The sequence below is a fragment of the Tasmannia lanceolata genome, unplaced genomic scaffold (assembly GCF_043159265.1).
Source record: "Tasmannia lanceolata isolate RefF3 unplaced genomic scaffold, GAP_Taslan_0.1 ptg000015l, whole genome shotgun sequence".
Taxonomy (NCBI): Eukaryota; Viridiplantae; Streptophyta; class Magnoliopsida; order Canellales; family Winteraceae; genus Tasmannia; species Tasmannia lanceolata.
The window spans coordinates 50,403,810-50,422,190 of record NW_027518692.1 but is presented as its reverse complement, the minus strand read 5'-3'; the positions used below and the strand labels follow the sequence as shown (position 1 = coordinate 50,422,190).

Sequence of the window (18,381 nt, the reverse complement as noted above, 5' to 3'; positions counted from 1 at the left end):
TCATTACAACTTGTGCTTCATACTCGGTAGCTTTCCTGCTATGATATAGAGTAGAGATCTAAAGAGTAGCTTGTGTTAAGGATGGAGCTGTATAGATATAGTTGGGTTGAATAAATAATCAACACTTCAACAGGATAGGATAATCATATTAGTAGTTGAGATATTTGTCAATGGCATAATCGTTTTCCTCCTATATTTGCCCTTTTGTACAGGAGATGCTGCATTCTAATTTGGAATCAGATGTCTACCTACTTTGCCGAGCTCAAAGGTTTTTTTTTTTAATTGGGGTGAGGCGTGAAAAGCATCAATGACTCTGATTTGCTCGAATATTTGGTGTTTAACTTGAAGCCAATGTGTGGGGGAAATGCAGCCAAATATGATTTGCTCGAATATTTGGTATTTAACTTGAAGCCGTGTGTGGGCGAAACGCAGCCAAACTCAAGGTTTCTCTTTGAGCCCAGTTCATGTTCTTTTGATGGCCACGACTATGTACTTTCTCCCCGGTGCTATGTCTGACAATTTTATGTGGCAAGAATTCGTTTGTCTCTCTGTTGCATTGGGTTTTTATGTTGCTTTTTGTGAAATGTGTGCACAAAATCATTCTTGAAAGTCTAATATGAAAAATCTTTTGAAGTGAACTCATGGGTAACCAAGTAGGTTGATATCTCTAAGATCTATTTGATAATTTAAACTGTTAGACTAGACCAACTTTCCTGCCTTTTTCATGTGGCTGGATGTAGTATAGGTTGCATAGAAGAAGATATTTGCACTGTTAGGTCCATAAATCCTCATTATTATTTTTCTATTTTTTATTTTTTTGAATGATAAACTACATTATTATATGATAGCAGATTCTTATGTGAGACTTTTCTTGTCTCTTTGGTTAGAAGTGTAACAGGGTAGTGGGTCTTATTTTTGGAATAATGTTAGTGCCATAGAGTGAACTAGCTACATGGCATTTGGTTGAAAAATGTATGGATGGATCTTAAGACTGGAGAACTATAGGCCATTTAAAAAAAGACTGGAGAACTCTAGCCACTTTTGCACTTCACAATTTCAGTGGTTTTGCATGGGCGAACCACACCGCTTGAATAATAGGAACTTGTTTGGCCCCGTGGGAAAGCGAAGTATCTAGCACTTGGACAAAAGATAATCGGCTTAAAGCGATCCTTACTAGCATTTTAGCAAACCAGTCTTTGAGCTCTGGGCTCTGCCTCTTGGGTCTGTTTGGTTCGCGGATAGCAGAGCCAGTAACGAAACTCACTCAGGGTTCCATTTCATCTGCTGTTTGGTTCACTCACTCACTCACTCACTCTCTCTCTCTCTCTCTGGGTTTCTGGTTGACCCTAATTTTCTTTCTTATCTGCAAAGTTTTGTAATTGAAACTGCTGTTTTGGTGAATGAAATTCACCCTCATCTGCACATTGAACAGCCTCTTGCTCTGTTTGGTTGCACTTAGTTGCCTCGTAGAGTAGTGGTGAATTAGAACTGACGTAGTCAACAGGTGTAATAATAGTGAAGTAGTGTCCCCGCATAGAGCAGTGAAGTAGTCTGGTCAAGGTTCCACCTCATCCGCTGTTTGGTTCACTCTGTGTTTTTTTTTTTAGAGGTAACAATTTTTTCTAACTGAAACATGTTACATCTATGATTTGGCCGACACTTGGAATTTATTGTCGACACACGTGTGGTGTCGTGGGTGTCCGCCACGACACCCGTGTCCACACGTGTCGACACTCCTTTAGACACTTTTAGATGTACTGCTAGAAGTGTTAGCAATTTTATGTGTGTATGTATGTGTATGAGTGTGACACTGTTTCTAGTCTTTTAGGGGTTTCCATGTCACATACCCCGTATCCGTGTCGAAACTTTATCGAAACTCGGCACACAAATCCGTGTCCACAAATCATGAGTAAATGTACTTTCTATCTGTTAGAATATGTGAGATCTCACAGTCAGATTATGTTGAATTCACACCGTTGGATCACCATGGTGCTAGATTAGGCAAGTGGGTTGAATGGGGTAACCTAGCTAGATTAGGTAGTTAGCTTAAATTAGCAATTAGGCTAATCTTAGTAGGTAGGATTTCTAGAATTATCTCTTGCCTTGATTATGTTTATTTCTTTCTATGTTTATCTTGTATGTGCTCTATATAAGCACACCTTGAGATCCATTGTAATTCATTCAAGAATAATAGAAATTCTCTAAAATTCTTCACTATCTTAGCCGTGTCCCCGTTTCTAAATTTTGGGAGTTTGCCGTATCCGACACCCCGTGTTCGTGTCGAGACGCGACACTCGTATCCGTGTCCACAAATCATAGGTTACATCATTTTGGGACAAGGCGTCCCACTAGTGCAATACAAATACAGACAAAACCGCCAAAATACAGTATTACCCCAAACCTCACTGTTATGTCACTTTACATAACTGTGGACCCCGATCCGAGGACGACGAGGGAATGAGTCCCTAACACCCTCTGGATCATCCACGTGAATGGAGAGCTCTACCAAGGAACTCTCAAAACGGATGCCACCATCATAGCATAGCACGAGTGGCGATATAAAAAGAAAGAGATATGTCTTGATCCGGAGCCAAGGCTCGAAACCAAGACATACCTAAAATAAACTCAAAGTCGCCATCCATGGATAAGCCATGGAACCCCAAAATCAAATCCTCTGTGCAATGGATAACCAGAAATATATATGGGTTCGTGCCTGATTACGAATGGAGAAGGTCTGAAGAGCACCCCCAATTCGTCCGAGTGCAAGCACTTGGTCTCTTATGCCATTTTCATTAACTCCAAAGAAGTTTGGGTAAAAATCATGTGAAATGGGAACAAATATCCCCGAGTGAACGTCTACCTAATCATGCATAACTCGGGGATGAAATAATAAGCACACACAATATAAAGTAAGATAAAAGGTGTGTCACCTAATAACAACTAGGTTGTGAGTGACATGCCTAACTAGTGTCTAAGTTCTAATGTGCAAACACATGCATGCTACAGCTAAAGGTATAATATCAGTACAAGAAAATAAGAAAACACATCAAAACATAAAACACTAATCAATTCTATACATAACAGGACAAGACAAATCCTAAAACTCTAATGCAGGACTTGACTCGGACCAGAATGGCCATCCACCCTGCCTGCGCTACGTATCTCGGCCTCGGAAAGAATCGGAGTCCACGTAGTTCGATGACCTATTCTAAACTACGATGCCTAACCATCTAGAACCGCTATCATAGACTCGATCCACTAGACTTGACTGATCTTTAAAGCTTTTTACACAATTGCTTAAGTTCATGTGAATTGTAAGTTTTAGGACTCTCTATATACCCTAACTAATGCAAGTTGGTTAACCTTAAGCTAATGCAGGTGGGCCCTACATCCTATGTGTATCTAGGCTGTGCAACCTAATGAAAACCATGGGCTGACTATATGCTTCTTAGTCTAGCCATCGGTTCGACTAAATGTCTAACCGATCGAATCGAGGCCTCCTAACTCTAGGGACACTCACACGACAGGACACACCATATCAATACAAATCAGGACAGCCTCCTAACTCTAAAACTCCCCAAACAGCTAGGACAGACTCCTAACTCTAGGGGAAGATTTTTTGAAAAGGTTTTGAAGAAGCTTTGTATTTTTTTTGAATGTTTGACAAATTTATTTTTAAAGGTTTGGCTGGACCTGGGATGTGAATCCCAAGCTGCGTTACGTACCTCGTGGAAGAGGATCAAGCCAACGTAGTTCGAAAACAAACTCTCCTAATTACCACTAAAAAGCTTAACACTCCGAATGATTTAAAGCTTTTGATATTTTTTAAAGTTTTCATATGTTTTTAAATTTTAAGATATTTCAAATGTTTTTGTTTTGAATTTTAAAGTGTTGAAGTGTTTTTTAGATTTTTAAATCGTTTTCACTCTTTTGGTCAAAGACTCAAAGGGAACACACAAAGCAACAAACTAGGGCAAAATCCTAAAGCTACGGGAAAATTCCGAACAAGCAAACTAGTGTCAAAGACACTTGAACTAAACCACAAACAAGTAATTAAAATCCAAAGTAAAAGAGAAAGGATAAGATCTCTAACAAATCAAACTCGAACAAGACTAAGCTAGTCTCTAAGGATAAACCTCTAAACCAAGCGGCACTAAAGAGGGGTTACAAATTGAGGTACAAGTAAGGGAGGTTCTATAAATGAGACAATGTATGCCTCCTATGGGTACCTTTCTATTAAACCAGGGTACACTCCCTAAGGGTAAGCTTTAAATGAGGATTATCTCCAAATGAGAACTGCCTAATGAGACATAGTGTGTCTCCTAATGAGGGCTCTACTATCTAAAAGGTGTCTAAAAGACTGTGTTAGTCTACTTAATAAAGAAGAGAGCACTGCTAGGACTGAGCAAGTCCCCTAAGGATGATGGGCTTGGGCTAACGCCTTCTTCGCCTTTTCACAATGAATGGGGTTAAGGTCTAAGGGTACCTAAAATGCTAAGAAGGTTTCTTCCTAAAGAAAGAGAAAAGAAGAGGGAAGAAGGTACTACCATATCCAAGTAGGTCCCTCTAAGGATTGGCTTGGGCTAACGCCTTCATTGCCAATTAGGCTAAGCATGAATCAAGCATCAAAAGCACGCATTTGCATTCTACATGGAAGCTGAAAATTTGTATTTAAAATTACACTATCCAAATGGCAAACCTAGCAAAAGTGATACACATTAAAGTTGTATGGGACACATCGGGAAACATTTGATTAGTTATGCAATTCGTCCGGTTTTCACCGTAAGGGGCCGAAAAACGACCATCTCCGGGCAAATTTCATATTTCAATTCTGCAGTTTTGCTTTTCAGAAGTTCTAATTTGATTTTGCAAAACAGATGGTCAAAAATACATTTTCAAGAAAAGTGTTCAACTACAAAGTTTTATAAAATTGATTAAATAAACTTTTCTCTGTTAACAATTTTGGCTGGATCTTGCCGGAAGTGGCTGGAAAAGGGCCATCTTTGGGCTGATTTCAGATTTCATCTATGCAGTTTTGCTTTTCAAAAGTTCTGATTTGGTTTTGCAAAACAAAGGATCAAAAATACATTTTCAAGAAAAGTGTTCAACTACAAAATTTTCGTAAATTGATCCAATAAAGTTTTCTCTGTTAACAAAATTGGGTGGATCTTGCCGGAAGTGGCCGGAAAACGACTATTTCCGATCAAGTCCAAATCTGGAAATGTAGTGTTTTTGGCTGATATCTTAAAAGTAGTATAACTTTTTCATTTTTCATCGTTACGAGGCCCCAAAGATGTCAAATCGAAGATCTCGGAAAAATATACAACTTCCGTGTGTATCACTTTTGCTAGATCTAACAGGATTTTGGTGAAAAATTAAAAATAAAATCTGGATAGGATGTAATTCAACACAATTTCATGACATTTCAAATCAAAACTTCATTCAAACACAAGATCTATGGAATTTGACACAAATATATGATAATACATGCTGATTAGGCTTAGATCTAACCATATTAGTTTTAGTTTTGAAGATCTTTAAGGAATTTTCACAAAAACACAAATAGATTCACCATTTTGCATCGAATTTTGAACTAAAATCTTAAAACGGCAATAACTTCTTCGTTTCTTGGCCAATTTTGGGCCTTCATACGCCAAATCGAAGATCTCAACGACTACTACACCTTCTAGCGTAAAATTATCACGAATTCCAACCGAAAATTGATGAAAAATGGCGAAAACGAACCTGGACAGCACTTTATTCTGCCATTTTCACATCAAAATTTAACTAGAACTCAAAATTTAAGGTGAATTGCTTTAGATCTTCAAATGAGAAATGTTTGTAAACATATTTTGGTAAATTTTAGCTCTAGGTTGCTAGATCTAACCATTTTAAAGCATTTTTCACTTAGATTTTCCAATTTAGGCTCAATTTTCAAATCAAACTTAAAATCTACTAACCTTGTGCTCTTCTTCTTGGATCTCTCATTGAAAGCTTCTTTCTCTCTCTAGATCTCCTTCTTTTATCTTTAGACCTCCTTTCTCTCTCTAGATCTCTTTCTTTCTCTCTCTAGATCTCATTCTTTTCCTTTCTAGATCTCTTTCTTTCTCTCTCTAGACTTCCTTCTTTTCCTCTCTAGATCTCCTTTCTCTCTCTAGATGTCCTTCTTTTCCTCTCTAGATGTCCTTTCTCTCTCTAGATGCCCTTCTTTCTCTCTCTAGAAAGCTCTCTCTCTAGAATCTTCTCTCTCTAGAAAGCTCTCTCTCTCTCTCTAAAATTAGATTAAGAGCCCTAATCCCCTTTCAAATGAGAGCCCAAATGCTCTATTTATAGAGTTTTTCCTTAATTTTTGTCCCCTATTAGTTTATAGGACAACCCCTTTTCAAAAATTTTGCTTTGGTTTTGGTTGTAAAACGGTGGCCATTTGGAAAAAGTTTAATGAAAAATTAAGCAAATAAATTTCGGCCCTTTCCATTGCCCAGGAACACCCCTCATTATAAATTACACACGTTTTATTTTTCCCAGGCAACCCCCTGGCCGGGATAAAACACCCCCCTTCTGCTACACTATACCACACAACGCTACAAACTACACTCGTCTTATTTGCCATTTCTTGGCGGATTTCGACAAAATTTTAAAGGGACCTAAATGGGATCCTAACCTACTATAGGGACAAATTTAGGACTCTAATGCATTAATTTATTAGGGCTTTTATTCAAAATGACGGGTTAAGGGTTCGGTCAAAATGGAGTGTCTACAATAACAGTTCACCTAATCAGCATAATCGAGGACACCGCCCTTAACTTATATTCAGTTCCACTCTTGTGTTTCTGGGTGACCCTATTTTTCTTGCTTATCTGCTAAGTTTTTTAATTGAAACTGCTGTTTTGGTGAATGGACCTTTTTTTTTTAATGGCATTTGAAGGGTTCACTAATGCGGACCGCAGACAGGAGGTCGACTACATGGTGCTGAACCTTTGTTGGAGGGAACTTAGTCTCAGAATGAAAATTCACCTCGTCTTCACATCAAACAGCCTCTTGCTCTGTTTAGTTGCACTTAGTTGCCTCGTAGAGTAGCGGTGAATTAGAACTGACGTAGTCAACAAGTGTAATAGCAATGAAGTAAAAAAAATAGCAATGAAGTAGTCTCCTCATAGATAATTGTTTCATTTACAACTTGTACAGGAGATGCTGCATTCTGATTCGTAATCAGATGTCTACCTGCTTTGCCGAGCTCGAAGTTTTTTATTGGGGTGAGGGGTGAAAAGCATTTATGACTATGATTTGCTCAAATATTTGGTGTTTAACTTGAAGCCGTGTGGGGGAAATGCAGCCAAATATGTTGCTCGAATATTTGGTGTTTAACTAGAAGCCATGTGTGGGTCAAATGCCGCCAAACTCGAGGTTTCTCTTTGAGCCCAGTTCATGTTCTTTTGACGGTCACTAACCGGGTGCTTTCGCCGCGGTGACAGTTGTATGCGGCAAGAATTCGTTTGTCTATCTGTTGCCTTGGGTTTTTATGTTGCTTTATTTGGAACATGCTGCACAAAATCATTCTTGAAAGTCTAATATGAAAACCTCTTTAAGTGAACTCATGGGTAACCTAGTAGGTTGATACCTGTAACATATGCAGTGACAATAAATCTTTCCTAGCTTTTTCCATGTGGTTGGATATAGTAAAGATTGCATAGAAAATATTTACATTGTTAGGTCATAAAATTACTTTCTTGCATGGTTTTAATTTTTTTTTTCGAAATTTCCCCAAAATTACAGAGATGTTTCCATTTTCATCCCCAATGTAATGATATCTACATGATTTCATTCCACATCATTATTTCTCCAAAATTAAGACCGAAATTTTTTAAATTCGTCTGAAATCTTGAAATTTGATTGAAATGTCTGAAATTCGACCGAAATTGTCAGAATGATAAAAAAATAGAGATGTAATGATTTGCATTTCATTTCATTAATGAAGAGATGATATTTGGTAGGAAACATCGTTGGACTACACAAAGTAACCGCATCTTATGCATAGGATGTTAGATTGGCATGGGACTAATAATTCATCACCACTCAATGATATTGACATAAAATTGGGGTCCTTAGAGGGGAGACTAATCTTTGTACTTTCATATTCTTCATTACATTATATATCTTTATTGACTTTATTGTTCCAGACATGTGCAACAATGCATGTCACTAGGTGTTTAATGCGATTAAGCCATTATGGATGGCTTCTTGCTTATTTGATGGTTTCTAAGTATGTATCTGTGCTTATTCTAGCATTTCGCAAACTTTCATTTTAAAACTTCATCATTTGCATATGTTTCCATACGTTTCTCTAATTTTACAAGATTTCCACCGAAACCGAAATGTAACCGTTTCTGTGCCAACCAAAATTAAAACCTTGCATTCTTCTATGAGCAATAGATTCTTACATGAGACCATCTTAGCTCTTCAATTGACTATCTTGGCTCTTCAATTTTTTTTTTTGAAAATTGACATATTTCATTAATATTGAGGTAGCAATCGGGACCAGTAGTCCCGGACCAACATACCGGCACCAGTCCAATTGAGCTAAACAGAACATTGACATTGGATCATCCCTGCACTAAACAAAAACTGTATCCTTTACATCTTCTTACAGCCATAATGTATGTACCACCTGTGCGTGATAAGGCCACAATTTACTAGTGGCCAACAACTTCGGATCTCAGAGACAACACCTCGAAAGATTGGTGCACAAAACAGATGGCTAATGCCTCCTTAAACACAACACTTCCGAACTAATCCACTCCCAGGAAAGAAAACATAGCTAAAGCGTCCAGACAAAACGAAGCGAAAGAACGAATCTCTCATAGAAAGTAAATTATGGATATGTTACATGTCGATCAACAAGCCATTTAGTCAGTAAATTTCTGGGTAGGAGTGTGTCTTAATCTTTGGCATATATTAGTGGCCATTGCTTGAACTAGGTACAGAGCATTTGGTTAAAAATGTATGGATAGAAGGTGATCCCTACTTGTACTTTTGGAAGGGGAGCGCATGCGTAATGCGCGGGGAGGGGGGGGGGGGGGGGGGGGGGGGGGATCATCGCCCTTTTGGAAAGCCCATAGAAGGCGAATGCTAACAACCCACCCTCGGCTTTATGATCAGTATTACTTGGCTTTCTTTTGAAAGTTCATTCAATTCGACACAATCATCTTAGATTCTGTACTTTCAAATTGGACAAAATGTATTAACCCTATGGTAATTTGCAATTATAGTGCAAGTTAATTTCAATTTGCGGAAGGAATATCGATTTGAGTAATGATAGATGGAAGGGCGCCCTTGCATTGAGTCGGAAAAGGGCCCTTGATTGGTTCCACCCGTCATTTTCGGGAACGGTTTAAAATTGGTTGAAAAAGTAAATCCGGTTTACTTAATGATGTGGATCCAACCAAGGGCCCTTTTTGGCTCCTTATGCAAGGGCATCCTTGTATCTAGCATTCCTCTATTTTTTTAAGCTGATATTTCAATCCTCTCTGCCCATCCCATTGGTGAAAACACAGGGCGATCACCGCCTTTTATTTTCTCCCACCTTAACCAAAGCAGAGCTGAGAGTTCACCCCAAAAAAAAAAAAAAAAAACCTTTTTTTTAATGGCCCTGTTTCCACCTTCCTCACAGCTATCCATGGTTTCTCAAATGCCGGTCCCAAACAGTCATTGTGGAGGCTGGGATAACAATCTCTGGATAAGCTGTTCCGGAGTTTGGCTATTCCCCCTGGATAAGTTTTTGAAATATCCAAGATTCGTGAGCATAATATTGTTGTGATAGTATTTTATCCGGGGAGAGAGGTACAAGTGAACAGAAAATGGCAGGTTTATCCAAGGATAAAATAAACCCCGGCTTGCGGCTCCCATGGTGAACAACCCGATTGCTTAAAATTAGTTATCAGAAGAAAAGAGAAAACCCTCCTTATTAGTAGGTATTTTTTCATGGAATTGTCTACCAAACAACATATTCAAGATTCCAGGAAACAAATAGTTGCAAACCAAACAATAGGGAAGACATTTTAAATAGAAAGAGTTTTCCCAATAATCCAAACCTAACAAAGTTTTGGAGAGTGAGCAATAGATCCACGCGAAATTGTGCTTGATCAAGCCTTGCAAGTTTAAACAACTGAAATTTTCACCTCAAAAGTTCATCTTTCAATCGAGACGCCAAGATCACTCATTTTGGTTGTACAGCTGAGCTCCAATCATCCTAACATGTGCCCCGAAAAAGGAAGGGGGAGAGAGTGATATTAGCAAATCTAATTTAATTATAACTGATGATTAAGTCTGCAAATGAAATCACTACCACTAACAGCTTATTTCTACGAAGCCATCAAACTGCTAATATCAAAATAATTCCGATTTTGTTAAAAGAGAACAATGTCTCCCTGCTGCTCGTTTTCTAATGTGATGAAAGATAAAATGCTTGAAACTTTGAAGGGAAAAATAATGTGATGAAAGATAACAGGGAAGTGTCAGGGGCCTTACTTGATGTGAGGACCTTGGTAGCTGAGCAAGTATCAATATTCGTCTTTGTATGGATCAGCAAATGCCACAAGGTTTCCAGGGCGAGAGAATACAATCTACAAATCATAACCCCAAGTATTAGATCTATCTCCCAAGGTTAAAATCTGTTCAATTAATCTACTGCTATGTCAATTAGAAGCAGAAACTTGTGTTGGTGTCCATTATCAGTACAAAGAAAAGCTAACACTAATGCATCAGTTATGTGAGAATATTGGAAAGCTTATTATTGTAAGATTATTTGTTCATGTAAGTATATAACATTTGAGAAAAAAAAGCAAGATGGCAGCACCTACTATTCCAGGGACAAGAACGGATATGCATCGAATTAGAATCTCACAAAAAAATAGAAGAGAGAAGATCGTATGTGAATAGGATCGTCTTTAGAAAGGGGCATGTGGCAAAAAGTGGTATATGAAGGCATCCCAAGCTACTAGGCCATGAGAACGACAGATATAAGGCGGTGAAAACCCAGGTAGGAAAACTGTTAGAGAAATAGATAGGATACTGTGATAAAGAAAACCGAGCTGGCATGGGTGGAAAAACAACCAGGGACGGAGGGTGAGATAGAAAAGGAATAAGTCGACCTGGGAAAAGAAGTGTAGGATAAGGCCCTAGAGGCTGCACAAAAAGATTAAATGGAAATCCAATATGCAGAAAATGTTGAGGGAGACAACAATGAGACTAAAGAGAAAAGCAAAGAGAATTATGTAAAACATGGGCTGCTATCTAACGACAAGAAAGTTCTTGTAGAGGAGTTGGAAAAGGGGCAAAATCAACTGAAGGCAACAAGGAAGGATTCTTTTGTCTAATCTATAAATGTTAGAACCAAAAAAAAAAAGAACTGGAGGCAAATGTGTAAGAAGATTGACTCCGGTCACATCTAAGGAAAAAAAAGAAGAAAGAATCGAGTAGGTGTCACCACCCGGATTACAAAAAGATCTGGAAACCAGTCATTTTTTTTTTAATGGTTCTGGAAACCGATCTTTATGATTAATGAATTGGTCTGTGATGCGACATGCGAGAGGGGTAGGCAATATGGCCACAATTGGTAGGATTAAAAAGCTAATTGAAATACACAAGATGTTGTTTTGTGCTATTATGGAACCCATGATTGGAGAGGACAAGATTCGAGAGTTTACAAGGAAGATTAAAATGGAAAACTACAGTACAAACCAGGATAGCAACTCTCAAATTTGGTAGTTATGGGATGAATCTCTCGAAGCGAACACAATCGCTAGAAACCAGCAAGCCATAACTGTTAAAGTAGGAAGGCCTCAAAGCCATAAATGTTCACGCTAGAAGCTCTGTGGTGGTTAGGCGAGAGATGTGGGAATACTTGGAAGAGTGTAGAAACAACATATCAAAACCATGGGCTGTAGGAGGTGACTGCAACACCATCCTAAATTGAGAGGGAAAATTAGGTGGGAGCAATGTATGAGTTTCAGGAGGCTGTGGAAAAATCTGGACCAATAGTGTCAGCTACGGAGGAAACAAATTTACTAGATATAATAATCAAGTGGTGGGTGATTGTATATGAGCTAGGCTAGATACGGTTCTAGTAAACACTGCATGGATGTCGCAATTTCATTCGACAAAAGTGAAACACTTGGCCAGGATCGGTTCTTCCTGATCATTGCCCTCTCTAGATTTAATGTAAAGAAGACAAAAATCCAACTACATGCCCCTTCAAATTCCAAAACATGTGGACACTGCATAAGGGTTTTATGGACATTGTCCGTGTCGAATGGATGAAACCAATGGAAAAAAGGCCTTTGGACGCAGTGACTATGAAGTTTATAAACCTTAAAAGCGATTGAAAATATGGAATCTTGAAGTATTTGGTAATGTCCAGCAAAGGGTCAACGATGCCAGAGACAATGTTATAATGGCAGAATCTAACTTGAATGATTCTCCAACTTCTGATAATAAGATTCAAAGAAAACAGTCTTTTATTAGCAGTTGATTATTTTAGAATCTATTGATGGAGGGGGGCCATGTGTAAATGTGGAAATGCTGGATCATATACCAAGACTAGTAACAAATGAAGAGAATCAATTTTTGATGCAAACCCCATCCAATGAAGAGGTATACGAAGCGGTTAGGACTTAGGAGTATTCTCCAAGAAAGCTCTCCCGGATTGGATTAGGTTCAATGGAAGATTTTTTGTGTGTTGTGGGGAACTCACCCAAAATGACATGGTTAAAGAGATTGAAGAATTTATTGAGAGAGGACAGCTGTCCAGACATTATACTTCCTTTTATAATGTTGATCTCCAAGAATGAAAGCCCACAGTATTTTTCTAACTTCAGGCCATTAGCTTTTGTCATTTCATATACAAAATAGCTGCAAGGTGATGTCGAAGAGATTAGTCACTCCGCTTCCCAAAATTATAGGTGAGTGTAGACACCCCATTTTGACCTGACCCAAATTTCCCAAAAAGTTTTGAATAAATCCCGAAATCCGAGCCCCGAAGCCGAGCAAATAAGAGCTAAATGTTCCACCCCCATTTTCTACCTAGACCACCCCTTGTAGTTAAAAATAGTAGTCATAAATACACTTGAAGGGGGGTGTCCATGGAAGGAGTAGGGGCAAAAATGCCATTTCCCCTTTAAAGAGGGTCGATTAGGGCTTAAAAGGGGAGAGCCCCATTCTCTAAAAAAAAGAAGGAGCAGAGAAGAGAGAAGAGAGGGAGCCAAGGCAACAACACCACCGTCATCCACCACCAATCTCCACCATCAGAACCCACCACCATCTCCTCCACCGTTTCCCATCATCAAAACCCTCTTCGTTATCCCCTTCTGCAAGCCCACCTCCATTGATTCCGGCAAGCTTGCCGGAATCCGACCACCCAAACCTCCATCGAAACCAACCTCCACCGAACCACCACCACCACCTCCATCTCCACCGCACCAGCCACCATCCTCAATCCCCAAAACCCAAACCCATTTCCTCCACTCCAACAGCCGAAACCCACCACCACCACCCATTCGAAAACCCTCTCCCACCCTCATCTCCTCCAACCCTCACCTCCAAAATCGAAACCCATCTCCACCCCAAACCCTTCTTCAAAACCCAAAACCCAAATTCATTTTCTCCACTCCAACAACCGAAACCCACCTCCACCGAACCACCACCACCACCACCCATTCGAAAACCCTCTCCCACCCTCATCTCCTCCAACCCTCACCTCCAAAATCGAAACCCATCTCCACCCCAAACCCTTCTTCAAAACCCAAAACCGAAACCCATTTTCTCCACCATCCTCCTCCACAACCCACGGCCATCATCCACCACCTCCATCTCCACCCCAACACCACCCTTCGAAAACCCTCTTCCATCTTCATCATCACCATCCCCAACCTCTTAAACCCACATTCATTTGCAAGAGATTAGCAGAGAAAGAAAAAAAGAAAAAAAGAAAACAGAGAGCTAAGAGAAAGAGAGGTGCTACGTCTTCTTCAACCCCTCCCATCTCCGACCAATCCCTCTTCTCCGGCCACTCCTCCTCCAGCCGACCCCTCCATTACCGCCACCATCTCTCCTCCTCCCTCCACCACCACTATCCCCATTTTCAAAAAAAAAAGGGAAAACAGAGAGAGAGAGAGAGAGAGAGAGAGAGAGAGAGAGAAACAGAGAGAGAGGAGGGAGAGCGAGGTTTGGGGTCGTTTTCCCCCAACCTCATTCCTGCCGACCGTTTGCTCCGGCCACTCCCCCCACCACCATTTTCTTTTAGCCATTAAACCCACTTGGGTTTTCTTCCATTTACAGCCACTCCTCCCTTCATCTACCAAAACCATTTCTCATTTCTAACACTACTGATTCCGGCAATCTTGCCGGAATCCGGCTGTGTCGCGCCACCATTTCAGGCCATCACCTCTATCCCACTAATTCCCCTCTTCAATTTCAATTTCTTAATCCCAATTGGTCCCATTTTGGCCTCGTTAATACCCACGTCAAATACCCCATCAAAACCCATTTCAATTCCTATTATTTCAGCTTTCATCTCCGACCTCTTAATTCAAGCTTCACCATCAGCTTCTCTTCCGGCATTTCCGGTACCGTCACCGATACTCCAATGAGCATTTGGTGACACCGATACTCCAATGGGCCTTTGGTGACTGCGATTTCGTCCAGCACAGGTATGTGGAATTGCTATGTGTTAAGGGGTTTCATGGTTAGGGATACCCTTTATTATTTTCCATCATTCTCTTGAGAATATTATCAGTATAACTATGTTGGGTTAGTGTATAATCTCAGCTGGTCTTCAATATTTAGTTGCATGTCTTGGGCTTGCAAATCTGCAACCTCTTTGTTTCCCTGGGATACTCTTTGTGCTTCGGGATCCCCATCGATTTTGGGAACGCTTTGTCGGGTTTAGGTGATGTCGGACGGCAACCTCTTGAGCCATAACCCCTTTCAATCAAAAGGGATAAAAAAACTCATAAAAATCAAATAACAAAAAAAACAACAAAAACATCAAAAAACAACAAAAGCGTTTTTCGAAAAGCTGTTCGAACTACGTCGGCTTGATCCCTTTCTACAGGGTACGTAGGCAGCTTGGGATTTTCATCCCAAGTTCAGTCAAACTTTTCAATAAAATCATTTAAACCCTTCAAAAAAAAATCATTTCAACATCCAAAAATATCTTTCAAGCTTTTCTCAAAAATACAAAAACCAAAATGGGCAAGGATGGTGATTGCCAGGTCACTCGGAGCCTTCTTTTCATTTCATTTCCGATTTTGATCGTGGTTTTCCAGTTTTATCGGTTTTCCGACGTTTTATCGGGTTTTGGGACGGGCGACGACGTAGCGTGGCCCCTTCACAGGGATTGTCCTCGCTGAGCCCAACGATAGGCTATGACGATCGTGAGACTTATCTGATCTTCAGCGGATCAGGATCGCTGAGCTTGATTCATTAGAATCGCTCCCTGAGCCTATCGTACGCTCCCTTTTATTTTCCCTGGCATTTTCGGTCCTCATGTACCGTTGATTTTTCGATTCATTTCTTTCCTCGAATCTTTTAGCTTATCGTGTGTTTGTCTTTGATGTCTTGTGTGTTTATTTGCAGCTTGCTTATTCCTTGTGCGTTTAGTTTCACATGCTTAGCTGTAGATATTTACTGCTTCTCTGCTTATCATATCTGCTATTACTTGCTTAGCTGTAGTTGTGCATGCGGATGTTATTGCTTTCCTAGATGTGATGGGTTAGGATTAGATGCGGTGGGTTAGGATCTGAATGTTTATTTTATTTTGCTCATCCCCGGGTCATGCATGCTTAGATAGACGTTTTCTCGGGGATGCTCGTTCCCATTTCACATGATTTTAGCCCAAAACTCTTCAAAATTAATTAAAAATGGCATAAGAGACCAGGTGCTTGCACTTGGGCGAATTGGGGGCGCTTAATACTTTCCCCATTCGTCATCAGGCACGAACTTTTGTATCTCTGGTTATCCGTTGCAACAGAGTATTTCATGGGATCCAGGGCCTACTTCCTTGGATGGCGACTCTTCTTTGTTATAGGTACATCTTGGTTCCGGGCTGGTCCTTGAATCGAGAGGTATCTCATTTATACCGCCACCCATGCTGTGAGCGGCATCATTTCGAGAGTTCCTTGGTAGAGCTCTCCTTCACATTGTGGAGATCTTAGAGGACTCGGCGTGGGATCTCGTGTCCTTCGCCCCGCCGTCCTCGGGATCGGGGTCCACAGGCTGGCGACTCTGCTGGGGAATTCTTGGAACATTGCCTAACTCTGTAAAAATGCCATTTTCACTAATTTTGGAAGAAATTTGGACTAAAATCATTTTAAATGGGAACATTTTTCCGTTAGAATGCCAGGGGCACCAAATAGGTACAAAATAAAACAAGGGCTCACACACTCACTTTCATCCCTTGCATATTTTATCTGTTTTGTGGTTGCTTTTCTGCTGTGGATATACTATCAGGTTACTCTCGGAGAGATACTATAAGTAGGAGCCGTGAGGGTTATACCCGCCTTCTAGTGCCACCGCACCAGTAGTATCTCAACACCTGGACACCTTGTGTGTAAAACGGACATAGTTCGTATGCTGGGCGATAGTCACAGCATACAAGTAACTATGCACCCGGCCAGGTGGACCTCGCGACATTACTCTCTCTATATATTGCATGGTCCTTTTGTTTGCATTTAGGGACGAACATATGTGTTGCTTACACATGTGGAGCCTAGAGTTAGGGACCCTATCCTATTTTTTTAGACTAGGGTAGCTCACTTTATGTGGCTACAGACGCAGTCCTAGTACACTCACATGTCTGTCTTGAGTCAAGACTTTCTTGACTCCTCTAGATTAGACTAGGGTTGGTGCCCCTGGTTAGGATGTATATGTATATATATGTATATATATTTATTACTAGATTAGGGCCTGCTTCTTAGTTAGGTTTTCTTTCCTAATCTAATTTTTTTTCCCATCTATCCATCTTTTGGATTATGATCAGATTATTGGTTTCACATCATTATCTTTATAGCCATGATCTATCTTCCCTGAGCTTGATCATTTGATCGATCTTGATCAGATCGCTCCGCATGTCGATTATGAGTCTATCTTGCCATTATCATTACCAGAGTGTGTACTCTTGCTGAGAACCATGTTTCATCCTTGTCGGCGTACTCTCTATACTTGGGTATTTAGCCCCTTCGTATAGCCGTTGTGCTGTCGGATTTTCTCTAAAAAACTTGAGTGTAATCATTAGCCTCATAAGCTTGTTGACAAACCATGTGTCTATCTTGCCCCATACAGTTGTTGTGCTGTCTGATTTTATCCCACAGAAGGATGTGTTGGTGCTACCTTTTGTCTCAACTTGCGCATTACATTGCCATGCGATTTCTTCTCATTGAACCTAGTGTTTGTGATGTCCATGATAGGAATCTTGCCCGGTTGGTTAATCATAGCTCTCGAAAGATTCACCTTTTCAAAACCCATTTGGCCTCGCCCAGCTTCAAGGCTTAACCGCAATTCTGCTTCACCCATTTCACCCCTCACATTGCCCAGATGGCTGAGTATACTAAAAGTCTCGTCTTGGCAGAAATGAGAGAGATGATGTTGAAATCCAGGACCTGATAGACGGGGCCCTCACTCTTCTCGAACCCAAATGCTTCCGAGAGCTCTGCCCCTAACCATGTTGCACCTCTTTCACCCACCATGGGAACCACTCTACCCATTCAGCCCTTCATAGGTCCCACCACCTTTACCTATACCACCCTGGGGCTGGGAAGTAGATTGACTGCAAAGGGAAAATAAAATAAAAAAATGTCAGAGCTTGAGCCCCTTGAAAACATCATGCCAGAGAAAGCCTCGCCATTATCAGGTGTTGAAAATCAGTTTGAGCCAGGTCTACAGAAACTAAAGAGGCCGCCCCTTCCGAGATTCCTATTCCAGGGTCGAACTCCATAGTCATCACCATTGTGGAGGAAGGCACGATGTCCATGAACTTCCAGCGCTAGTCTATTGCCTCAAAAAAAAAAAAAAACTAAGTCTCACATCTCTTTGTCAGCTGCATACTCTCTGGTCAAAGTGGGTATGTCTAAATAATTGTGTCAATGTCAAGTCTGAGTATGTTGTGTCCGTTGATCTTTCTTATTGTGAGTCAGTGTCCAGTCCTCTGTTGAGTTTGGTGTAGAGCCCATCGTGGAGTGTCAAATATCACTGATATACTTGAGATCTTCTATGAATTGAACATATGATTCCAGTGTTGTCAATATTCTTGTGTATTCGCTCTTGGATCTAATGTTAATAAACAAACTAAGACACCCTCCTCGGACGAGGATGCCGACGAAATTCCCCTCG

At 40.4% G+C, this 18,381-nt stretch overlaps 1 protein-coding gene across 4 annotated transcripts in view; it reads right to left on the bottom strand.

Moving 5' to 3' along the window:
* Window positions 1–9,943: 9,943 nt before the first annotated feature.
* The window catches only part of LOC143892225 (uncharacterized), a 56,974-nt gene continuing 48,536 nt past the window's right edge, over window positions 9,944–18,381 (bottom strand). For all 4 annotated transcript variants that reach the window (XM_077396689.1, XM_077396690.1, XM_077396688.1 and 1 more), the window contains 2 exons: window positions 10,525–10,619; window positions 9,944–10,246 (listed from right to left, as the gene is read on the bottom strand). In XM_077396689.1, coding sequence (XP_077252804.1) covers window positions 10,557–10,619 — 63 coding nt within the window. In that variant the 3' untranslated portion in view covers window positions 9,944–10,246; window positions 10,525–10,556. The remainder of the gene's footprint in view (window positions 10,247–10,524; window positions 10,620–18,381) is intronic.